At 36.6% G+C, this 25,620-nt stretch overlaps 5 protein-coding genes across 7 annotated transcripts; 3 read left to right on the forward strand and 2 right to left on the reverse strand.

Moving 5' to 3' along the window:
- The first annotated feature begins 1,354 nt into the window (after positions 1–1,354).
- On the forward strand, positions 1,355–7,062 carry LOC129801295 (NF-X1-type zinc finger protein NFXL1). The gene is made up of 2 exons (XM_055846186.1): positions 1,355–3,710; positions 6,311–7,062. Exons 1-2 carry the CDS (start codon positions 1,518–1,520, stop codon positions 6,731–6,733), a joined length of 2,616 nt encoding a protein of 871 aa, XP_055702161.1. The 5' UTR covers positions 1,355–1,517; the 3' UTR covers positions 6,734–7,062.
- LOC129801297 (uncharacterized) lies at positions 6,693–21,718 on the reverse strand. Its single transcript, XM_055846189.1, has 5 exons — positions 21,653–21,718; positions 8,327–8,480; positions 7,980–8,262; positions 7,119–7,920; positions 6,693–6,908 (listed from the first exon to the last, which is right to left on the reverse strand). The coding sequence occupies exons 2-5, from the start codon at positions 8,384–8,386 to the stop codon at positions 6,752–6,754; spliced, it is 1,302 nt and encodes a 433-aa protein (XP_055702164.1). The 5' UTR covers positions 8,387–8,480; positions 21,653–21,718; the 3' UTR covers positions 6,693–6,751.
- Positions 11,318–19,007, forward strand: LOC129801296 (phosphatidylserine lipase ABHD16A). Of its 2 annotated transcripts, none has more exons than XM_055846187.1 (7): positions 11,318–11,523; positions 11,627–11,680; positions 12,012–12,731; positions 12,804–12,968; positions 13,038–13,219; positions 17,857–17,996; positions 18,065–19,007. In XM_055846187.1, the coding sequence occupies exons 1-7, from the start codon at positions 11,335–11,337 to the stop codon at positions 18,298–18,300; spliced, it is 1,686 nt and encodes a 561-aa protein (XP_055702162.1). In that variant the 5' UTR covers positions 11,318–11,334; the 3' UTR covers positions 18,301–19,007. The 2 variants fall into 2 exon arrangements, with proteins under 2 accessions (XP_055702162.1, XP_055702163.1); XM_055846188.1 differs by having other exon boundaries at positions 11,339–11,523; positions 11,630–11,680.
- LOC129801298 (zinc finger matrin-type protein 2) lies at positions 21,683–22,553 on the reverse strand. Of its 2 annotated transcripts, none has more exons than XM_055846191.1 (2): positions 22,290–22,553; positions 21,683–22,238 (listed from the first exon to the last, which is right to left on the reverse strand). In XM_055846191.1, exons 1-2 carry the CDS (start codon positions 22,420–22,422, stop codon positions 21,730–21,732), a joined length of 642 nt encoding a protein of 213 aa, XP_055702166.1. In that variant the 5' UTR covers positions 22,423–22,553; the 3' UTR covers positions 21,683–21,729. The 2 variants fall into 2 exon arrangements, with proteins under 2 accessions (XP_055702166.1, XP_055702167.1); XM_055846192.1 differs by having other exon boundaries at positions 21,683–22,217; positions 22,290–22,551.
- Positions 22,554–24,320: 1,767 nt separating this feature from the next.
- LOC129801299 (prohibitin-2) lies at positions 24,321–25,514 on the forward strand. The gene is made up of 2 exons (XM_055846193.1): positions 24,321–24,422; positions 24,488–25,514. Exon 2 carries the CDS (start codon positions 24,516–24,518, stop codon positions 25,413–25,415), a length of 900 nt encoding a protein of 299 aa, XP_055702168.1. The 5' UTR covers positions 24,321–24,422; positions 24,488–24,515; the 3' UTR covers positions 25,416–25,514.
- The last annotated feature ends 106 nt before the right edge of the window (positions 25,515–25,620 follow it).

Raw genomic sequence — 25,620 nt, forward strand, 5'->3', positions numbered from 1 at the left:
CCTAATGATGCGAAAGAGTTAAACCAGAAATACAAAGTTTATACTCGATATATACCGGGTATTTCTTCAACATAGTATTTTTTGCGTATAGATACAATGTATGACTTCAGTATACATTTAAATTTGTATGTCTTTCAAGTAAATACATAATATATAGGGTAAAGGCTCATAATTTGGTCCAGTCTGCTTATAAGCATCGATGTTACAAGTTTGAAGTGCGATATTTTCAATACTAATTGACTTTTTTTGTTACTCTCTTTTCATAAGGATTGTTTAGAAACTTGGCAAGCTATTTATCGTCTTAATTTTACTAAAATTAGTTTTAATACGTTTAAAAATGAATTGATATGTAGAGGTGAATTTGACTCTTATTTTGGACAACTTGGTTATTATTTTTTACAACTTGGCTGTAAATTTGGACAGCTAATCCGCCTCAACAGGATGCCCATTGTTCTTCATTTCATGAACCAATCTTACCAAGTCCTCTTCCTGTTCATGTAAGGGAAACGTAGAATGTCACAAGAAGCCCGGAAACTTTCCATATCATTAATTAAAATGAGTTGACTTCGGTACTCCAAGTACGTGCGGATTCGCTCATTCCCTGGCCTTTCCGGGAGCCTTTAAAGGCATTTCTCACTACATTTTGTACGTAGAGATGATGCTCCTTTGTTTCCCCAGGCACTTGTCCAACCTAGTCATCACAAAAGCTAAAACTTCACGAAATTTCGTGAGAAAAACACCTGTCCAAAATAAGGAGTATCACCTCACTGGTAAATGTCTTAAAAACTTTCCCATTTTTCACACGAATAATCTAATTCACAAGGCAAATCTCACTTCAGGTCAAATATACAATAATTCAATGAATATTCAATAATATCACTCAAAAAAACCGAAGAAACATTGTTAATACTTCATCACAGCTAAGACTGAGGTAAACACGAAGTTTTGTCATATTTCTCGTAAGGTAAGCAATTGCTCACACTGAATTTTCAACAAAGCAAATTTCAACTCAAATCATATTCAAAATTTAATGTATTTACTGTTAAAATCTTCCAAAAAGAACAAATATTTAGATGATTTAGATAGAATTCATTATTCATCAAATATTAGAATAAAAATCCATCATTTTAATCAATTTATTTTTAGTGTCCAATTTTATCCTCAAGGTGTCCAAAATAAGAAACTGGACAAAGTTATGAGCCTTTCCCCTAGATACAACGTATAACTTCAGTATACATTTAAATTTGTATATCTTTCAAGTATGTAAATAGTATATCTAGTATATAGTAAGTGCGGAAATTAGTATTTTCTTCACATAAATACACTGTATATACTCGGTACGATCTGTGAAGTCAGTACGAATAGCCAGCCGGGTTGGACAAATTCGTTTATGGGTGAGGTCAGGTGTCTGATAAAAAAATTTGCTACAGAAAATCCACGTTGCAGAACTCACAGTAATTTTCCGTGAAAGTCCATTGAATTGTGTAGTGTAGTGTAGTTATAGAGTGTCCAGGAAGATGTCCAAGAAGACGTCAGGTGTAAAAAATGCCTGGGGTGTGGTAAAAACAGCACAACATGGAGTGGAAAGTTTTCCGGGTGGAAATAAGAAAAATGGCCCTGGAGGGCAGACAAAATTCGCTGAGGTTCAACAGAAACACCTGGAAGCAGCCAAAAAACTGGCTGAAACTTATGAATCTAGCTCAGATGAGGAAGATGTATCTACAACGGAGATTTTTGAGTCTGTCCTCAAGGGATACAGCGGCGACAGTGGTGATCTGAGGAGAACCCATCAATTTTTGGAGAATGCTTTTCAATCGGGAGCTGCAACATGTCTCATCTGCATTGGAGGCATTAAAAGGGTCGATTCTATATGGTCTTGTGTGACATGTTACTGCTTCTTCCACTTGGCATGTATTCAACGCTGGGCAAATGACAATATTGGCCAGAAACGTCTACGTCAGGCCGATGAGGCATCTTCTCCGGGATTCTATACAAATCGCGGTGAGTTTGTTCCTAGGAAAATTACTCCCATTACGTGGGATTGTCCACAGTGTAGGCACTCGTACGGTCCGGAAGAGGTTCCCAGGAGATATTTGTGTTTTTGTGGGAAGGAAGATAATCCACAAGTTCATCCGTGGTTGATACCACATTCGTGCGGGGAATTGTGTCAGCGTCCATTGGAACCAGTTTGTGGTCACAAGTGTCTGCTATTGTGTCATCCAGGACCCTGTCCACCTTGTCCTCAGACAATTTCCCAGAGTTGTGAATGTGGGAAGTCGGCTAAGCGAACAATTCGGTGTTCCACAAAAAGTTGGCGGTGTCAGGATAAATGCCAGAAGATCCTCTCTTGTGGCGTTCACAAATGCAATCAGATTTGTCATTCGCCGGATTCCTGTAAGCCCTGCTCTCGACGAAGTGTCCATCGATGCCAGTGTGGTCAGAAACAGGAAGAGAGGAATTGTTCAGAGAGTGTTTGGCAATGTGCCACAGTGTGCGGCAAGGAGTATTCCTGTGGCCGTCATCGGTGTGAGAAACGCTGTCATCCTCCGGGAGAATGTGGAGATTGTCCACAGGGTCTACCACGGTCTTGTCCATGTGGCAAACAGACTTCCGTTGCTCCTTGTTCTGAGCAAATTGACACTTGTGGTGATTCCTGTCTCAAGCAACTTCCCTGTGGGGATCATTTGTGTCTGGACAGGTGTCACAGAGGAGAATGCGGTGCATGCCCGGAGATTATAGAAAAACGCTGTCGCTGTGGACTGCACAGTAAACAATTGCCCTGCCATAAAAGTTTCACGTGTGAGACCAAGTGCAAGCAACAAAAGGATTGCACGAAGCACGTATGCAATCGCAAATGCTGCGACGGGAATTGTCCTCCGTGTGACAAGATTTGCGGCAAAACTCTGCCCTGTGGGCGACACAAGTGCAAGAGTAATTGTCACACTGGCCACTGCTACCCGTGCAATCTCAAAGCCAAGGTTAAGTGTCGCTGCTCAAAGACCGTCATTGAAGTCCCATGTGGACGTGAACGCAAAACTCGTCCACCAAAGTGTCATTTGCCTTGTCGACGACCCTCCAAGTGTCACCACGACAATCCCCATAATTGCCATCAGGATGACTGTCCGACGTGCACGAAAAAATGCGGCCTCTTCAATGACACCACCAAATGTGCTCATCCATGCGAAGCCAAGTGTCATGATGCTGTTCTGGTGCGGTACGTGGACAAGAACTGGCGTCCAGCTGGTCCATGGGATGTCCAACCGGAAGTGACAGAAATCACACGACTGCCCCATCCCAAATGCGAAATTCGTGTCCCAGTGTCCTGTCTTGGTGGTCACGAGACCATTCCCTGGCCCTGCCACGATGCCATTCCACGGAGCTGTGGCCGTTCTTGTGGGCGGGAATTGAAATGTGGAAATCATAAGTGCGAGAAGGAGTGTCACCCTGTCAAGGATTTGCAGTTGTGGCTGCAGCAGGAGGCATGTGATGAATGTCGTGAGGGATGCAAGAGGAAGAGACCACAGGGATGTTCTCATCCGTGCAAGAAACCCTGCCACTCCGATCCCTGTGATCCTTGCACAGTGGCAACCAAAACAGCTTGCCACTGTGGACTCACTCAAGTGATATACAGATGTGGAGAATTCTTCGCTTCGGACGATCCCAATGCCAAGGAGACTCAGTTGAGTTGTGGCAATCGCTGTATCAAGAATGTAAGTACCTGACTCACATTTTAGAGATTTTTTTTTTACTTTAGTTAGATCCCTTAACTATTTCAAACTTCTGGTCCGATGTGAAATCCGACTTCGTCAAATCTTATATTTGAGGCTGAACGGAAATAGATATCGATTTACGGTATTCAGCTTTCCGTTTTTTGTTTTAAAAAATAGGGTACAATGTGGTAAATATGGAATCGGAAATATTATGGAATTTTGAGATTTTCTCGCTGTTTCAGATTGGCAAAGAAAGAAAGATGATCATAAAGAAGTAACAGGCCCTTCAAAAACGGATCTCGGTTAAGGGTAGAATCACATTGACAGTAAAATGCTCACCGTATTTCGTTAATTTACGCATTTTCATTGCAATTTTTACGAAAATTATCGATTACCGTATTACCTTATCTCATACTCAAAGACACTAGGTGAAAATAATATAATATAAGAAAATTGGAGGAATAAATATGAAAATTCTATAAACGGTGAGCGAAAAAACTACGGTTAATTTCTCTTACAGTTTTTTTTTGCTTGCCGTTTATCGCATTTTCGTTTTATTTCTTCAATTTTCTTATATTATTTTCACCTAGTGCCACCAAGTATGAGATAAGATAATACGGTAATTGATAATTTTCGTAAAAATTGCAATGAAAATGCGTAAATTAACGAAATACGGTGAGCATTTTACTGTCAATGTGATTCTGCCCTTAACCGAGATCCGTTTTGAGTTATAGGACCTGTTACTTCTTTATGATCATCTTTCTTTCTTTGCCAATCTGAAACAGCGAGAAAATCTCAAAATTCCATAATATTTCCGATTCCAAATTTACCCCATTGTACCCTATTTTTTAAAACAAAAAACGGAAAATTAGCTGAAAACCGTAAGTCGATATCTATTTCCGTTCATTCTCAAATACAAGATTTGACAAAGATATAAGATAAATATAAGATTTGATTTTTTTTTGGAATTCGCAAAAATTACTGATTTTTATATTTTGTCTTTTCTTGGATACTGTGAAAAATTTTTGGGTTTCTTGGGTTGACCGAAACGACCGAGAAAACTAGAAATTGCATCGCTAAACCCGAGAAACCCAAAAATTGCATCGCGAAACCCGAGAAACCCAAAAATTACATCGCGAAACCCGAGAAACCAAAAAAATCGCATCGCGAACCCCGAGGAACCCAAAAATCGCATCGCGAAACCAGAAACCCTTGTCAGAAAAAATGGGAATGAATTGGAGAGAGTTCTTCAATATACGGAGAGAAAAAATGTCTGATTTTTTACACATAGGGGAAAAGTACTCTCCCTTCGAACGTTCATGCATTCGAATAATACGAATTTTTTTTTAGTTTTCTTAAGAGACTTACACATTTTTATCAAATATTAGTTAGCTTACCATCAATTGATGATAAGTTAAGTTAATTCCATGATAATTTATTGTAAATCTCTTACGAAAAACAAAAGAAATTCACATTATTCGAAGGCATGAACGTTCGAAGGAAGAGCACTTTCCCCCAATGACTCTGATTTTTTGAATATAAATATTTCAAAAATCATGTCTAAATTTAATATAATTACTTTTAGTTTCACACTATATTTCTCTCACAGTGTAAATTGTTAGAATATTTAAAATTTTCACCTTAATAAAAGAAATTAAAGTTTTATTCTGAAAAAGAAGAACAGTGTTTTCAAATTTCCCGGGTCGTAACATAGTATACATTCAGGCGTATTTTAAAAATGATTTCAGAAATTGACTCCCAATGGTAGGCAAACTTGCAAAATTGTATGTGCATAATTCCGTCAGGTGCATAATCCCGAAGTGCATAATGCCGGGACTTAGTGTACCCTGTGAATTTCAGCTCGATCGGAGCACTTTGAGAAAATCCGAGGATTAGAATAGGTGTGATTAGAAGGAATCACACCTAGGGTAAGTGTGCCAAATTTCGGCATAGTTGCATGCAAGAGTCAAGATCTTAAGTTTGAAATGTAATATTTTAAATTCAAATTGATTTTTTTATTCTTTCTTCTGAAAGAGTGTTGCTTGTAGCCTTGTAAAGAGTTTACCATCTATATGTACTATAAAATCATTCTTTATACATTTTAAAATGAATAAAAATGTAGACATAGCTTTGGTGCCCTATTTTGGCCACCTTCATTCTCATAGTTCCTTGCCCTTCGAGAATTCTTCCAATATATTTTTCACGTCATCTCGTTTGTCGAATCTACATTTTTTGTTATTCTTTTGCATTGTATAATCTCTAGAGTACGTAAAATCTAAAAAATCATAGAAATTCGAGGAACAAAAAAGCTGGCCGAAATTGCAAGCTGGCCGGAATTGGGCACACTTACCCTAAATGAATAAATATTTAAAAGCAAAATGAATTCATTGAATATTCGAAGATTACATACATAATTTTAATTAATTTATTTGCATGGCCGAAATTACACTCAAAGTGGCCGAAATTTGGCACACTTCCCCTATATACATATTTTTAGGAGGAGTTTTGAGAAAGTTATTGGATTTTTTTGCTTTTTCTGATTTTGCGAAACTTCTTTTTGGGTTTCTCGGTTAATTAAGAGCTCAACATTGCCTTTTCAGTATCCTTGTGGTCACAGATGCACATCCACTTGTCATTCTGGCCAGTGCCCTGATCCTGAATCTTGCAAGAAGAAAGTCAAGACTACCTGCAAGTGCAAGACGAAGAAGATTGAAGTTACATGTGAGAAATTGAGAAGTGGAACATTTGTTCTGGCTTGCGATGAGCAGTGCAGTGCAAAGATGGCACAAAAGGCGAAGGAGCTGGAGGAGAAGATGGCCAAGCAGCGTGAAGAGGAGGCAGAACGCAATCGTCAAGAATTGGAGGAGTTTGAGCGGAAATTCGGCAAGAAGAAGCCAAAAGAGCGCAAAAGACGTGAGATTGTGGATGAGAAGGGAACAAACTGGAAGCTAATTGCTGGATCAGCGGTAATGGCAATTGTGATTGCTGTTGCTGTGTACATCTTTTTATTCAACACCCAGTAAAATTTTTATTGTACAAATTTATTGGATTTTGGATTTCTTCTTTGGATCGCGGGATAATTTCTTGGGGACATCTGCTGAGGTGACTTTTGGCTTTCCATCGAAGTGAATTGAAGAAAAGACGATAAATGCGACGAATGTTATCAGCGAGAGTATCAAGATGTACTCCACTCGATTCCTGGAGCAGTTTTGAATTATAAATGAGATTAGGTAATCTGATAAAATTATCACAGATAGGTAAGTTGACTTTTTCAATTGATATTGTGTACCCATTTCACCGTTTTTTTTTTTATGAAAATAAAATGTGATGGATTCTTACTCAATAAAATGAAGAAGAATGTCTTTTACTGTTCCTTGTGAATAAAAAAAAAATAGGAATTGTACTTACTCGAATGGAGTACCACAAATTGTGTACCATACACTCCCCTCATCAGGAAGTTTCTTCCCAGGTAGGCAATGGAAATCGTAATACTTCTCATCGTAATCCGTCACACAGAGAAACTCCCTCTTCTGCAGTGTCTTGAAGAGTCCATGGACGGGGACAAATTTATTACAGTCTCCAACTGGTTCATGGAGTCCAATGCTGATAAGTTTTTCTGGGTCGAAAACAACTGCTGTCAAGAGAAATGTGAGGTAGTGCAGAACAAGATGAACTATCAGAGCCCAATCGAGGAGTCGCATTTTTTCCACTAGACCCGTTCGGAGGGAATTCCTGTCGAATTTCCAGATGATAATCATGAAGGTCACCAAGAGCGTTACCGAAGTCACTTCGGAGTGAACATTGAAGACATCGTGGAAGGGATGGTAGAGGATGACGAAAACTAGACATCCACCAGGCATTCCAAAGAGGGATGCCAAGATAACTGACAGAACTTCAGCCTTGACAGGACCAGCTTCCCATTTTTGGAGATTCTTCCCGGTGAACCATTTCCTGGACGAGTGAAAAATCAAAGACCAACTCGCAGCAAAGGTCGCATGGAAGTAGTAAGAATTCCAGGGTACCCAGTAGTGTCTGTGTTCAATATTGGGATCAGTATCATGCCAAGTCCAGTGAACATACTTTGCACCAATGATATCGTATGGAATATCAATGAGCACTGTTAGGATTCCCACAGCTAAATGTTCCACCAGACCACACCTCAGTTTCAATTTGGACACTGCCCAGGATGAATGGTAGTAGAAAACAGGATCTAAAGGGACCAAATCTCTTAGGACACTTTGCATTTCCTCGAAAATATTAATAACTTACACAGGAAGATGATGTAGAGAGGGAGTCTGTGCCCAAAAAACATCATAAACGTCTCTCCCTGCCAAAAATTATCTATATGAGGCACCCAGTAAGAGATTAATTCAACTGTGAAACCCTGACCAATGGCAGCAAGAAAGAGATAGGGCCATCTTCCGCCCCTGCGGATGCAATGGAGCGTGATAAGAACTGCTCCAAGGAGGAAAACTGCTTGACAGTAAAAGTATGAAGGATGGGCACGATACTGATTCACTGGATCTTGAAAACTAACTAGCCAGTTGAAAAACTACAAGAAGAAGATATATTTTATCAGTCCCGTGTTAAATCTGAACAAATCCCCGTGTACTTACAGAGGTATACTCCAATTTCTTGAGCTCAACACCGAACCCTTGGATTTCTTTTCCCGCCATCTCTACCCTCGCGACTTCCTCCGCTGAATAATCAAAGGTACTGTGCACGGCGAGTCAGCGAACTCTTGTCTAGTCGGCAGGTGTCCAGGAGTGTCTATCAGTCACCATAATTTATAATGATTTGATAAAAATCAGTGATAAAGCTGTGTTTTTTGCAAATATGCTTTGAAATTTATCATCGGTGCGTGTTTTATAGCATAATTAGTGTTGCCATGTCAAGGGAAATTTTACCTGAGATTAAAAACATCCCAGCAGCGAAAGTAAAGCTTACATCCCGGCCGGCTATGTACTATGTACAAACTCAGTATATACTGAGTATAATACTTAGTACGAAACTAGTAGGGTAAAGGCTCATAACTTTGTCCCGTTTCTTATTTTGGACACCTTGAGAATAAAATTGGACACTAAAAATAAATTGATTAAAATGATGGATTTTTATTCTAATATTTGATGAATAATGAATTCTATCTAAATATTTGTTCTTTTTGGAAGATTTTAACACTAAATACCTTAAATTTTGAATATGATTTGAGTTGAAATTGCTTTGTTGGAAATTCAGTGTGAGCAATTGCTTACCTTACGAGAAATATGACAGAACTTCGTGTTTACTTCAGTCTTAGCTGTGATGAAGTATTAACAATGTTTCTTCGGTTTTTTTGAGTGATATTATTGAATATTCATTGAATATTGTGTTGATTCACGTTAATGGTGAATTGTACATTTGACCTGAAGTGAGATTTGCCTTGTGAATTAGATTTTTCGTGTGAAAAATGAGAAATTTTTTAAGACATTTACCAGTGAGGTGATACTCCTTATTTTGGACAGGTGTTTTTCTCACGAAATTTCGTGAAGTTTTAGCTTTTGTGATGACTAGGTTGGACAAATGCCTGGACAAACAAAGGAGCATCATCTCCACGAACAAGATGTTGTGAGAAAAGCCTTGAAAGACTCCCGGAAATGCCAGGGAATGAGCGAATCCGCACGTACTTGGAGTATCGAAGTCAACTCATTTTAATGAATGATATGGAAAGTTTCCGGGCTTCTTGTGACATTCTACGTTTCCCTTATATGAACAGGAAGAGGACTTGGTAAGATTGGTTCATGAAATGAAGAACAATGGACATCCTGTTGAGGCGGATTAGCTGTCCAAATTTACAGCCAAGTTGTCCAAATTAATAACCAAGTTGTCCAAAATTCGAGTCAAATTCACCTCTGCATATCAATTCATTTTTAAACGTATTAAAATTAATTTTAGTAAAAACAAACACAATAAACCCTTGCCAAGTTTCTAAAGAACCCTTCTGAAAAGGGAGTAACAAAAAAAGTCAATTAGTATTGAAAATATCGCACTTCAAACTTGGAACATCGATGCTAATAAGCAGACTTTCCAAGATTATGAGCCCTTACCCTAATGGCCTAGACCCCCTAGACGCACTTACGACTAAAGTCTAGAAACGACTAAGCTCGTTCATAGCCAAGTCAGTTCCTGACATACTACAAATGAGACTTAGTATTCACTGGTATACACAAAACATAGCTTTTGTGGGTTTTTATGCAAATATTCTTATTGCAATGTACATATACTCTGCTTAAAATGAAACTATTTGTAAATTTATGTCTCAGTCCACATCCAATAATTATTGTTAATTACATTTATTTGTGAGGTGGAAGCTCTCTCGCGACTTAAGCCGATTTCCGCGGTTCTAATGAATAATTCTTGTTGTTACACGTGAATTGTGAAGTAAATTTGCAAGTAGTATCATTTACAAAGAAGTAGTAGTGCTTTTCAGTAGAAGTATCTGAAGCAGAGGTGTGCAAGAAACCGTTGAAACCGAATTAACGTCAAATGAAACATGTACGTCAATGGTCAAAACGCTACTATAACAAACTTATTTTGACGTTAATTCAGTTTCAACGGTTTCTTGCACACCTCTGATCTGAAGTATCTGCAAAACAGTTGACCAAAGTTATGTTTTGTGAGTACCAGTAAATGCTATGCCTCGTTCGCAGTGTGTCAGGAACTGACTTGGCTATAAACGAGCTTAGTCGCCTCTGGACTTTAGTCGTAAGTGTGTCTAGGGCATAAGGCTTACGTACACAGTAAAAAAATTTACAACCACTATCGTTGGTAATTTTTGCACGAGCGCTATGGTTGTGAAGTTTGTGTATTGGCAATGTTGTGTATTGGCAAAGTTGTGTATTGTCAATTTTATAAAATGGCTTCCTGTCTATAATTTTGATTGTAGAGCAATTTTGTTCGGTTTATGTGTATTATCTGTGAAAAATCTCTGTATCAAACAAAGAAAAAAAGAAAAAAAGAACAAAAAAAGAAAAAAGATGAAGAGAGGGTCTGAGAGTTGAACCCATAACCTTTGCGTTGATGGTCTCGTGTTTTCCGGCTGCGCCACGAACTTGCTTACTTCTCTTAAGCAAATGGCCAAGAGTTGCATCGTCAATTTTTCTAATTTACATGATGCTTCCCCTGTTTTCTGTTATTACATAATTATTCCTCATTTTTTACGACTGAGGCATATTTTAAGAATTCAATGAACGATTCTAGAAGACAATTTGACAGTTAGAAATGAGAAAAATGACTAAAATCTTAGAAAAATTGCAATAGTAAACAATGAAATTTTGACAGTTCTCACACTAATTTTCCCATACACAAATTTCATTACACAAACTTAATTTTACTAGCATTATGTTAGTATCGTACTACAAATACGATAGTAATTTTACAATTTACAACCAAAAGGCTTGTGACAATACACAACTTTTCTCATACACAATTTTATTTCTCACACAATTTTTTACTGTGTAGGTGACAAAAGTGTGGTTTATACACCATGTTAAACCTTAAACCTCCATAAGCGATAATGATTAGTAAGGCTTACATGTACATATCATGTAAGACTTATGTAAGGCATCTTTTCGCTACTGGGATCTACATGGCAACCCGCGTCATTGCGCAAGTGTCAGTGAAATTTTTTATTTGGGGCTCTTGCAAAGCAATATGCAACAATAATTATAGATTTTTTGCACTTTTAAAAGACAAAAAGCACCAATTTAAAATGACTTTCTTCAACTACATCCTCCTGCCGAAGCTCTACAAAGAGTACAAAAGCAGAACACCAACAGTGAGTAACACAAAATTGGAGGTTTTTTCCTTTGCTTGATCGTTCAATGAACTGACAAAGGGATTTGTTTATGATGGATTTTGTGTTTTTCTTTTCCTTGCAGCAGCGTTATGAGCCAGCTGGATTAGAAAAATGGGGCGATCAGATTATCACCACGGTAAGTTTTATTCGGAAACTTTTTGGGAAAGTTAATTTACTGTCTGCGTAGCTAAAATAAATAGAGAGTCAGAGAAGCAATGACATAATTGGCGTGATGTAGCACATTTAAATGGGTATAATGAGCAAGAAATTATTCGATTAGGCTAGAAAAACTACTTGATTAAGTCTAGGTAGTTTCAAGAGGTCTTTCTTGCGTCAAAGACCAATGTCAGTCTGGCTACTTTAGCCAAGAAGTAGGCTCTTTTTTAGAAAGTCAAAGAGAAAGCAATAAAGCGAATAAACATTAAGTAAAGAGAAAACATTGAGCCAAATGAATCCTTCCCATTTAGCTCTACATGATGTGGAACATCAGTTACTATACATCTCCTCTCATCATCACCTTCCTCTACCGACGAGGCTACTTTGTGGTGGAATCTATCTCCTCCCTGGCTAAAATATCCACAGGTTTGGGCATCCTTGTGGCTGTTTCCCTGTGTATTCGCGGAATTGGTCGGTCTCAGTCACCACCTTACGTGAAATTTGCCAAGATCCTCAATACAGTGAAGGGTAACAGTCGCAATGAGGCAGCCAGGAAGGAATTGCAGGAATTTGATTTTGACTTCAAAGAATGGCCAGTAGATTGGTCAGTGGAGGAGTGTGAAGGAGCCACACCATTGCCCCGAACTGTTCAGAAACCCGTTCATCTTAAAGGCAATTTCACACGATTGCCCTTGGAAGTAATTGCCTACATTGCTGTTCACACATTCGGACTCAAAATGATCTATCCAGGATCCATAAAGATCATGCAAACCTACTTTCAGCCCATGCTAATTCAGGGTCGAACAAAGCTGAGAGAAGATGGAGGGAATCGCTATAAATTATTGACCAAGGATAAGAATGAGATTGACACATTCTTTGTGGACAATCGAGGGAAATCCACCAATGGGAAAACCCTTGTTATCTGTTCAGAAGGAAATGCAGGATTCTATGAGATTGGAATTATGTCTACTCCACTTGAATTGAAGTACTCAACTCTGGGATGGAATCATCCTGGTTTCGGTGGAAGTACTGTAAGTCCCCCTTCAATTCCCAACAATTACTTCTCACAATTTCAACTAATCCTTGATATTCCCACAATAAAGGGCCAACCTTTTCCTGATCAAGACCAAAATGCCATAGATGCTGTAATGAAATTTGCCATTCACAAATTAGGATTCACTCCTGATAACATTCTACTCTTTGGCTGGAGTATTGGGGGTTATTCCAGCATTTATACGGCTGTTCGGTATCCCGATGTCAAGGGCATTGTAAGTTTCTAAATTGGGCATTTTTTTTTAAATGGTTTTGATTGATTTTTCTGGCATTTCCTCCTAAAGATTCTCGATGCCACCTTTGACGATATCCTGCCACTGGCTCTTCCCAGGATGCCAGAAAGTGTCTCTAGCATCGTGAGGATGGCCATTCGTAACTATGTAAATCTCCACAATGCAGAATTGTTGGAGCAATACCAAGGTCCTGTTCGTCTCATCCGAAGGACAGAAGATGAAGTGATTGCTGAGTAAGTTACATTCTTTTTTTTTTAAGAATACGAATATTTTTTCCTCATCCATGTGAATTCAAAATTCGAATCACAATTTCCAACACTGAGAGAAATCCGAAAGAGTTAAAATAATATTCCGGAACTGTTAGTTTTATCCTGAATTATCGATCCGAAATCGGTGTAAATATTACCCTTTTTAGGTGTATTATGGGTTAAAGTTACCCTTTTTCACGTCAATTTTACACTTAAAAAGGTGTAAAATTAACAATAAAAAATGTTGATATATTTTTACACCTAAAAAGTGTTAAAATTACGAGGAAAAAAAGGTTAATCGCACCCTTTTTTTCTCAGTGAAGTTATACGAAAAAAAATCTCCACTGCCGTAAGCTTATTTGGGCTTATCGCTGATCTGTGTAGATTCGAAGGAACACCTTTTCGACGGAACCCCTATTGACAATTTTGTCAAAATATTAAAATTTATTTAATGTATCTAATATAACGTTTTTACATTAATCTGCGTTTTTCTATATGGATAAGTGTTCGAATTTCATATTCCAAATGGTACAGAGTAGGCTGTGAATAAGTCCTGATACGAGTTCTTAAAGTGTCAAAATAGGTGTTCCTTTCACCCTATTTTATAAACAGTTTTAATACAAAAAATAATATATTTTAACCAACAGAAGAAAAATTATTAAAATTGAAAATAGAGATTTCCGAATATTCGCTACCAAAATTTTGCAATATATTTTTTTTTAAGTTTTAGCACCTCTAGGAATAATCACACGAACTCTTGATGTTCTCAGAAGTTATAGTATTGTACGAGACCCTTCATTTGCACCATTAACCCCATTAACGATAAAATTTTAATAATTAGAATAGATCTTATGATCTTTTTAATATGTATTTTTGGGCGCACCACATTTCTTAAAAGGAATACGTTTTTCTTTGGTGTTTGGCCACTTCCTGATCACGAATATGTATATGGATGGCTAACAACGGTTTCTGTTCATCCGTCCGGCAGCTCTTTGAAGCTTAATAGCTTCTAAACTAAGACAGATATCGACTTGCGGGTTTCGGTAAAAAGTACAGGCTGAAAGGAACACCTATTGACACTTTAAGAGAGCGGATCTGGACTTATTGACACCCTACTCTGTACCATTTGGAATACGAAATTTGGAACATCTATCCTTATCAGAAAACGTAGACTAAGGAAGAAACGTCATATTATTTACATTACATTTTATTAGATACTTTAAATAACTTTCAAGATTTTGACAAAAGTGTTAATAGGGGTTCCCTGTCGGAGAGGTGATCCTTCGACCCTATATCGGGTGAAAATTGTAAATTGGTGCATTGACACCCCATCACACTTTCCGCCATTTTGAATACCCCCTTTTTTTGTTTATCTCCGCCCCTATGACATCGATCGCGCTCAAATTTTAGTATGTCATAGCTGCACCTTAGAGCTTTCGATCAGTACTAAACTTAAGGTCCTCTGACCCCCCCTGACGCGAGCTATAAGGGTCCAAAAAAAATCTTAAAATGGCCATAACTCCGGTTTTAATTGTCAGAATTTAAAAAAAGATGGCGTTTTGGAAAGGTCTCGTGAAATGCCACTTCCTATTCTAACATTACAAGTTCAATAAACTACCGCCAGGGGCCCTATTATTAAAAAGAAAAATTTTCAATTTTCTAAGTTAAATAACTCAAAAATTCCATTGTGCATCGAGCTGAAATTTTTAGTACGTTATATTCACATATTATATTTGTCAAACAAAAAAGAACTTAAGTCGATCGATAACCTTTGACCCGAACTATAAGGGGTCAAATTTCGAAAATTGACCGGTCTCCACAGGTCAAAAGTCACCACAGATTAAACTTAAACATAAACTTAATAATGATTTAAACTCATTTTTCTCAAAAATGCCATTGGGCATTTTGATCAAATTTTAGAGAGTTGTAGTCTAGGCTATAAAGTTTCCAAAAAGTGGCGTGGGTTCGTTGTGGTTACAAGAGAACCGGAGATACGAGGGGTCAAATTTAGGTATGAGGGGTCCTGTGCTATATGACCGAATTTGATGAGTGACGGCGTAAATTAAAGGTCTTGCAAAGTGCTATAACTTTATAAAACATTTGAACTTCATAGGACCAACGCTAGGGCCACCAGAGTCGAAATATGAAGAAATCACACTTAAAACCAATTTTCATGTTATATAAACTCAATTATCTCGAAACGTGCCTAACCGATCTTGATGATTACTTCCGCATAATAGGAGAGGATATTTTCAACTATATTTCGTTCAAACATAATTTTTTGCTCAGATTATGCCATCTGTCGGATTTTGTCGTTTTAGTGTAAAAGATTTTTTTCCCACAATAATGCTGCGAAAGTACGCAGGTGATATGCCCGCTTTTACGCGATAACGTTATTAAAATAAAGGTTTAAAAGAATGATTAATTCAATCATTCTTTGATATTGTCAAAAAACGTACCCCAAAACAAATAAAATGAATAATCTCGGCTACCGAGCAGCCGATAAGATCAAGTTTTGGATCAAAATTATAGAGATTCTGCTCCATATTCCACTATCATCTTTCTGCCAGTTCATTTACATCCTAGATATTTCGATTTAAATAAATAGTTTGCAATTTTTCAGAAATTTAATTCCAAATTGCTGTATAATATCCTTTAGTTCCAAATCGAATTTGCATTCAATCTGAGTTAGCTCACGTTAAGAACCTCATCTACAGTAATACCCTAGACACACTTACGACTAAAGTCCAGAGAGGACTAAGCTCGTTCATAGCCAAGTCAGTTCCTGACACATTACAAACGAGGCTTAACGTTTACTGGCACTCACAAAACATAAGTTTCGTGGGTTTTCTGCAGATATTTCTATTGAAATGCACTAGTACTCCTTTGAAAATGAAACTACTTGTAAATTTACTTGACAATTCACTATAACAACAAGAGTTATTCACGAGAAATGCGGAAATTGGCTTAAGTCGCGAGTTAGCTTCCACCTCACAAATAATTATAATTAACAATAATTATTGCACGTGTACTGTGACATGAATTTACAAATAGTTTTATTTTCAGAGGAGTATTAGTGCATTTTAGTAGAAATATTTGAATAAAAATTCACGAAAGTTATGTTTTGTGAATGCCAGTAAACGTTAAGCCTCGTTTTTAATGTGTCAGGAATTGACTTGGCTATGAACGAACTTAGTCGTCTCTGGACTTTAGTCGTAAGTGTGTCTAGGCTATAAGCTTATCTAGGAATATCACTAGTTTTTCTTTTTACTGACTATTTTTATGAAAATACTACCCAATCGACCCAATCTAATACAGCCAAAAAAAGATAATCTTGGTCCTAACAGTCTTATATGATGGACAGACTTAAAGTCTCTACACATTGGGAGCAATTTCCATTAAAAAAGCAATTTTTGCCGAAAATTGCTCCCAATGTGTAGAGGCCCGGCTTAAGACGAGATACATTTTTATTATTATTATTATTATTATTATTATTGAGGTTGTATAGTAAGGTGGGGTAACTGGATCGTTTTCCGAAGAATTCTACTTAAACGTTTGTTTTTGGACTGATGAAATTCTTTTTTACTCCTTCTAAATCCATGGAATTATTCACTGTTTCATTCAGAAACATAATATAAAAAAATAGCAAAAATATTAAAGAAAATTTATAAAATAGTGATAATACTGAAATAAGTCAGCATGCTCTAACTGGGTCGCCTTTCCGCTAATTCACTTTTAATTAAACCTTTGGATTTAAAATACTTTTTTTCACAACGATAAAACAACAAATGTTTTCAATTAGTTGACATTAGCGAAAATATCTCTGAAAGAAAATTTTTAGTGAAGAACCCAGCTGGTACAAGATTGAAATGAATCGATTACATTCACTTATTTAATGAATAAAAATATTATTTTTGCTTTTTCTCAAACTTGAATAGTTATATTATGTTACTGTAGTGACTATATTGCGGAAATAAAAATAAAAATATTATTTTAAGTGGATTAGTCATAAACGATCCAGATAGCGAAGCGCCCGAATTAGCACATTTGACTGTATAGACGCACGACGACGTCGGCCATACGCGCCCGTTGACTGATTTTTGCGATCCTCAGGTGTGAGGTGGCTCTTTGGTCTTTCAGATTAAAAAGAGAAACATCATTCCAATTGAGACATAGCTTAACGTAATTATAATAAAAAAAAGATTAATCTACATTCCCATTAGTTTCCCACTAAGCCGTCACTCAGCTTAAGCCTCTCTAGGGCATTAGATTCTCAGGATTGGTGAGGATAATTTAAAAGTTAATCCTACACTGAGAGAAATCCGAAAAAGTTAAAATAACATTCTGGAAATGTTAATTTTACCCTGCATTATTGATCCGAAATCGGCGTAAATATTATGCTTTTTAGGTGTATTATGGGTTAAAGTTATCCTTTTTCATGTTAATTTTACACTTAAAAGGGTGTAAAACTTACATTAAAAAATGTTGATATATTTTTACACCTAAAAAGTGTTAAAGTTATGAGGAAAAAAAGTTAATCGCACCCTCTTTTTTTTCTCAGTGTAGAATTTTGGAGAAATATCGTCTTTCGGATATTTTTTTAAGTTTTCTTTCCTTTACAGGGATATGAAATTGGAAACAAATCGTGGTAATTTTCTCCTGCTTAAGATGCTTAAATACAGATTCCCCAACATTTTCAAAGAGCCCCAAATGGAATTTGTGAAGAAGATGCTTTCCCAGTCACTCGATCAGACGGACTCAAGTGAGTAGTGCAATTTATGAGATTTTAGCAGGAAAAAGAAAATTGAGTGTGGCATAAATACTCCTCAGACACTGATGATGGTCTCTGCCTGTCACTCCTGATGACCTACACGGCAGATTCTGGGCGACAGTATCCCCTTGAGATTGGTGCCAATTTCACGGAGGATCAGCGAAATGTGATGGCAGAGTATTTGGTACGGAATCACTTTGCAGATTTCAAATCTAGTCACTGCATTCCCCTGCCCATTGAGTTCTTCAAGCAGCCCTGGGACATTCCGAATGAAACTGACTTTGTCTTTACTTAAAGACACTTTGTGGCAAAGAAAGACAAAATACGAGAAAAAAAATTGAAGCAGAAGGTGAAGGTAGAATCATCTTTGAGATGATAGAGGCTTATAAAGTCTCTTGCTCTTGAACCATAGCCAGGGTGTTGTCCTAAAAAAAAAAGGTATTTCATGTGTCCTAATCATTCTGTTCTACTGTGCAGCTGAGTAACGCGATGTTTAGAATAAAATTAAAGAAATAAAAATGCCCATTATTTATATCTTGTATGCAATATTATTAAAATTCACAGTTCACGGAAACAGCTTAATACACTCTCAAAAGTACACGCAGAGATTTTTCATTTTTTTTAAATGTTTTTCATTTTATTTTATGAAGGAATTCTCACGAAAATCCAGTTGGTTAAACGAGGCAATATATATATTTCATGAAAATATACCATTTTTAGTTCCTTCTAATATCTTCAGTTTTTTTTATTTTAAAATCTTTGTATCCTGGGCAGAAGGAACAAAAAAATGTTTGTGCAGGCTCTATTAGAGAGACAGATCTATTGAGGACAGAAGCGTGCTTCTTTGGATATCCTGATGACTTTGTTTTTTTTTTCTCTTCTTCTTTTTACGTAATTCTTTTAGGCATTTGCTGTATAATTTATTCTCACAAAAAGAAAATTCAATCTCATGCAATTGAGAGACAGACAATTCTGAATGAAATATATAGTGTGGAAAAATAATTCGTTTCTTTTCTTCACAATTTCTTTTTCCATTCAATAAATGTTTCTTTTTTTTTAAAGGATTATCAAGCGTGGCATTTGTGTTTTTTTTGTCATTTTTTTTTTAATTCTTTGTAGGAGGAGGGAGATAAATTTGTGGCAGAAAATGGGTCGGTATCATTTTCTTCAAATATTTTAGCCTGTATCATTTTACCATTGAAACTAAATTATCTCAAGACAAAAATACTGAAAGCAGTATACATTTTCAACATTTATATTTTACGCGTGAAATTCCTAGGAATGCGGTAAGTAATATAATTTTTACAAAACAAAAAAATATAATAAAGAAAAAATATGTAAAGAATAGGTTAATTTCTGAGGCAAAAAATATTCTTATTTTCGGTTTAACATAATTGAATTCATTGAAAAAAATTTGCAACTAATACAATTCTTACATGGGATTTTTTTTAATAAACACGTAGAGAAAGGTTTTGTAATTTGACACAAAATGTGTAATTGTGTAAAAGTGTAGGGGAAAGGCTCATAATTTTGTCCAGTTTCTTATTTTGGACACTTTGAGCATAAAATTGGACACTAAAAATAAATAGATTAAAATTATGGATTTTTAATCCAATATTTGATGAATATTGAATTCTATCTAAATATTTGTTCTTTTTGGAAGATTTTAACACTAAATACGTTAAATTTTGAATATGATTTGAGTTAAAATTGCTTTGTTGAAAATTCAGTGTGAGCAATTGCTTGCGAGAAATATGACAGAACTTCGCGTTTACTTCAGTCTTATTTAGCTCTGGTGAAGTACTAACAATGTTTCTTCACTATTTTTGAGTGATATTGTTGAATATTCATTGAATATTGTGTTGATTCATGTTAGTGGTGATTTATTTAACCTGAAGTGAGATTTGCCTTGTGAATTAGATTTTTCGTGTGAAAAATGGGACATTTTCTAAGCATTCACCAGTAAGATACTCCTTATTTTTGACAGGTGTTTTTCTCACGAAATTTCGGGAAATTTTAGCTTTTGTGATGACTAGGTTGTATAAATGCCTGGAGAAACAAAGGAGTATCATCTCTACGAAAGAGATGTAGCGAGAAATGCCTTGAAAGGCTCCCGGAAAGGCCAGAGAATGAGCGAATACGTACGAACTTGGACTACCGAAGTCAACTCACTTTAATGAATGATATGGAAAGTTTCCGGGCTTCTTGTGACATTCTACGTTTCCCTTACATGAACAGGAAGAGGACTTGGTAAGATTGGTTCACGAAATGAAGCACAACGGGCATCCTGTTGAGGCGGATTAGCTGTCCAAATTTACAGCCAAGTTGTCCAAATTAATAACCGAGTTGTCCAAAATAAGAGTCAAATTCACCTCTACATATCAATTCATTTTTAAACGTATTAAAACTAATTTTAGTAAAAATAAGACGATAAATGGCTTGCTAAGTTTCTAAACAACCCTTCTGAAAAGAGAGTAACAAAAAAAAGTCAATTAGGGTAAGTGTGCCAAATTCCGGCCAGCTTGCAATTTCGGCCATATTTTTTGTTCCTCGAATTTCCATGAATTTTTAGTTTTTGGATACTCTTGAGATTGTACAATGCAAAAAAATAACAAAAAATGTCACTTCGACGAGCAAGATAATCTGAAAAAGACATTGAAAGAATTCTGGAAGGGCAAGGAACTATGAGAATGAAGGTGGCCGAAATAGGCCACCAATGCTATGTCTACATTTTTATTCAATTTAAAATGTATTAAGAAAGTTTTTAGAGAAAATAAAAATGATAAACTGTCTGCGAGGTTCCAAGCAACACTCCTAATATAAGAGTAACAAAAATATTCAATTTATATTAAAAATATTACATTTCAAACTTGAGACTTTGTCGCTTGCATGCAACTATGCCGAAATTTGGCACACTTACCCTAGTATCGAAAATATCGCACTTCAAACTTGGAACATCGATGCTTATAAGTAGACTGTACAAAATTATGAGCCTTTACCTTATGAAACATATGCTTCATACGAATTTCGGGAAAACGTGGAAAAACTTTTATTAAAATTTACCGAAGCCTACTGATGCAAGTTACACAAAATTATGGCTGGTTCTTGTTTAATATTGTAATGCTAACTTCATTTCTTTGTAGGAAAATGTGTCTCGGATAAAACAGGAATGGTGTATTGTACGAGATAGTTTTTTGTACTTGGTTAAATTTTTGGTCACAACCAGACCAATTAATTCTCAATTTTTGGTCAATTTGACGTAATTTTGACCCAGAAATGTTAACAATGTTGAATAAATTCATTTTTTTTTTTTAAATTTTGATTTTTTTAAATTCAAATAAAGATGAACGGAACAAAAAGATAAAAAATGGAGATGAAATTAATTCAACAAAAAATGTGAAAGCGGTGTATAATTTCTTTATTGAAAAAAAAAAAACAAAAAAAGAAAAAGGATTTATTGGTGCACAAAATTTAACTTCTGTACTTCCTGCAGAATTACTTGTATCCTTGTAAATTTTACTTTTCTTTAGAATAAAAATCAACTTAATTAAAATCCTCTTCCGCAGGAAAATGTCACGCGAAATGAGGCTTTCTCACGAATGCCCCCAAGGGTGCCCCCAATATTTTTGTCTTGAGATTGTTCTTACCTTGAGAATGGTGGTGTTTTAATTTTCTTAATTCTTTTTTTTTTGTAAATGGCAGGAATTGACATCTATTATTGTTTTTAGTGGTTCTTTTTGGAGCCGCCAAAGCCAGCAAAGCCCATAATGGCAGCCATATCGGATGTGGCAGGATCATCATCGAGATCATCGACACTTTCCTCAGCCTTCCGTTTGCGTTCTTTTCTGCGCTCTCGCTTGTGCTCCTTGAGTTTTTCTTCCTCCTCTTTGGCCTCTCGGAGACGACTTTCCAACTCATAGTCCTTTTGTTTCTCCTCCATCTTCTTCTTGTTCACCTTAAAGCGTTCCTTCACCTGGTCCAGGGAGCTCCTCTCAACCTTCATGGACATCCCAAGGTTTCGCTGATGCTTTTTCCCATTGATGTGATCCAAGAAATTGATGGAATCCTTGACCACACAGTCGCACACATTGCAATAGTAACCTCCGGATTGGGATGAAGGTGTACTCTTGCTGATCACGACACTCTTGCCCAGCTTTCCCTCCAAGTCCACTTTGTAGTCGCGCCTCTTGAGTAACTCCCTTTTGGCAGATTCTGTAAATACATCCAGATCCACTTTAAGGAGATCATACCAGAGAAACGTGGGAAAATAAAAAGTCTTCATACCTTTTGTCTCATCATCATCATCGTCTGCTTCGTGTCCTTTGGGTGTTTTCTTGCTTCGCAGCCTCTCCTGGGCGAGTCTTTCGTATTCCGCACGGTCCCACTTGCGACGATGATCGTCTGGTCTCATCGACATTGTACTTATTGGTTTTCACAACTAATTAATCCTACAAATTGTACAGTTTTATGCAAAGAAAAACTATTTTCTACTCCGAGCCAAATGGAAAAACAAAATACAATGATGACAGTAAGTGATGACGCAAAATTTCCCACTTCCCCTACAATTGGGATATTTTTTTGATTTTTTGTAGGGTTGAGAAAATGTGCGTTGGAATGAGCATTGGAAATATCCGACGAAGAATGGTATTATTTTCTTATTGAAATAATAAATCGTCAGTTAAATCAGTATTTGTCGTAACTTCCTTTTGACAACTTTTCAGGAGACGAAATTTTCAGTTCACTATATTTTTTTTTTAAAAATGAGCCACGAATGCAATACTTTTGAGTCAATATAATAAAAGTGGCACCAATAAACTGTAAGTTAATTCGAAAAAATCTTTATGAAATGATTTAAACTGAAATATTGAGGTTAGAAAATACAATAATTTTTTATCGTGACTTCCATCGTTTATAAAGCCGCAACTTCCTATGTATGGAGTGGAGATCTTGGAAGTTTACGACAATTTTCAAAAACGCATTATATCAATTTCAATAACTACAGATAATAAGCGCCTTTATTTGACTAAATTAATCATTTAAAATTTAAACTCTTATCCTTGTCTCTAAAAGCTTTTATTTCATAAATTTTATATAAAGAAAAATTGTGCGCCACGTCGCTTGTTTTGTTTTGAATTAATGACAGATGGGCAGGGATTTTTTCTTACTTTTTTCCTCACAAATATTGAATTATAATGATTTAGTCATTTAGTGTTGCATTAGTCCCACTGTCTTTGGATGTTTGGAAAAGTTTATGAATGTTTTATTGAGAAATATTACAATTTTGTTGTAAATTGCAAGCCACGCAAATAAGCAAGAAAAGTTACGGCAAATGCTGATTATTGAAAATTTTGTATGTGTGGTCAGACGGGACGGACGATACTTAGGATAATTGCCGCGAGATGGCTTATAACAGACGAAGACGGACGAACAACGAAGGACAGACAGACTTGAGTTGGACGCCAAAGAGAGTGGACGAAATAAAGAAAAACGTAAAAAAGCTGTTCTGAGTGTTTTAATTCGAATTGAAATGGAGTCTACATATGAAAATTTGTCGTAACTTCCCCAAAAATGAAATTTACACGTTACGACAAATTCTGACAAATTTTTATTAATAAAGGGCACTTACGCTAATTTTTGTTTAAAATAATTTTTATTGGGCTTATAAAAGTTCCTTTTTATCAAGTGCGTTTAATAAACAAAATTACGCTGATTCCAAATATGTAAAAAAAAATCTCAAAAACAGTCCCATTCCGCCTCAATGTCAGAAGGAGATTGTGGAATTTGTTCAAACCTTCTAAGTTTTTTAACCTTTAAGTATTTTGTATATTTATGTACAAAATAAATACCAATATCAGGGCCTCGGTGTTCAGTTTATTTTATATGGAGCTAAATGGACCAATATACAGTGCCCGCTTCGTAATCTGGATGATTGGGAGACAATATGACAGTTGTCCGTTTCGTAATCCGGACGGATTTTTTGAATTTGTTCAACGTCTCGCAAATATAATACAAGTTTTTTTTTGTAGAATTAGAATAAAAGTTTTAAAGAAGATTAAAAAGACCTAATTAGAGAATTCTATGCTATTGTACCTCATTTATTAAACAAAAACATCACACAGGATAATTAATTTTCATTGCTAAACACATACATACATAACCTCAAAATTATTTTAAATGTAACCGTCGATAATTCGTCCGGATTACGGCAATCCGGATTACAAAGCGGGCACTGTAATTAAAATTTCTCGATCGGCTTTTATTTTACGTCTTTAAGACTTGTCTGCGGAAATCTCCCCTTGCAGACACAGCTTTATATGGGTAAAGGGAAATTTCATCTCTTCTTCGTCAATCGCCATTTCTATTGTGTAATTTTTCTTGTTGGAGTCGATTTTTCTTCCAAAACGTGGTTAATTTTTGGTATTTATCACTGAAAATAGTCCAAATCCGAAGATCAAATAACTAATCAAAGATTTCTCATACAGTTTCCGCTTGAGAATCAGCTAGAGTGCAATGGCACAGAGTAAATTGAACGAGTTTGCCGGCAAGTTCGGAAAAGGTGGACCACCGGGAGTTTCGACTGCTATCAAAGTTGTGGCTACACTGGGAGCTGCAGCATATGGAGTGGCTCAGTCAATGTACACGGTCGAAGGTGGTCACAGAGCAATTATTTTCAGTCGATTGGGTGGGATACAGAAGGAAATCTACGCTGAAGGCTTGCACTTCCGAATTCCCTGGCTACAGTACCCAATTATCTATGACATTCGTTCCCGGCCAAGAAAGATTTCCTCACCAACTGGTTCCAAGGATCTGCAAATGGTCAATATTTCACTGAGAGTGCTGTCTAGGCCTGATGCTCTCAATCTGCCTGTAATGTATCGACAACTTGGTCTGGATTACGATGAGAAAGTTCTACCTTCGATCTGCAATGAAGTTCTGAAGAGTGTTGTGGCCAAGTTCAATGCTTCCCAGTTGATTACACAGCGTCAGCAGGTGTCTCTTCTGATTCGCCGGGAATTGGTTGAACGTGCTCGGGATTTTAACATTATTCTGGATGATGTGTCCCTGACTGAATTGAGTTTCGGCAGGGAGTACACGGCTGCTGTAGAGGCCAAGCAGGTTGCCCAGCAAGAAGCTCAGAGAGCTGCCTTCTTTGTGGAGCGCGCCAAGATGGAGAAACAGCAAAAGATTGTTCAGGCCGAGGGAGAAGCTGAAGCTGCAAAAATGTTAGGTCTTGCTGTTAGTCAAAATCCAGGATACCTCAAATTGCGCAAAATCCGTGCTGCTCAGAGCATTGCCAGGACCATTGCCAATGCCCAGAATAAGGTTTACCTCAGCGGCAACAGCTTGATGCTCAACATTCAGGATAATGCTTTCGATGCTATGGTCGATCGGGTGAAGGCGAAGAAATAGCCCATTCCTGAGGGCCCCAGTGCATTTAAACATGAAGATTCGTTGGTAGATTCGCTTTAGTCATGCTAAATGAATGAGAATATACAGTTTTTGAGGGAATTTTGTAGAGTTTTATTCATCTTTTACTTTCCAGGCATGATAATTCTAGGTTCTGAGTTCTGAAGCATCCGGGTATAAAATTGGGAATTTTATTACGTGAAGTGTA

The sequence above is a fragment of the Phlebotomus papatasi genome, chromosome 2 (assembly GCF_024763615.1).
Source record: "Phlebotomus papatasi isolate M1 chromosome 2, Ppap_2.1, whole genome shotgun sequence".
Taxonomy (NCBI): domain Eukaryota; kingdom Metazoa; phylum Arthropoda; class Insecta; order Diptera; family Psychodidae; genus Phlebotomus; species Phlebotomus papatasi.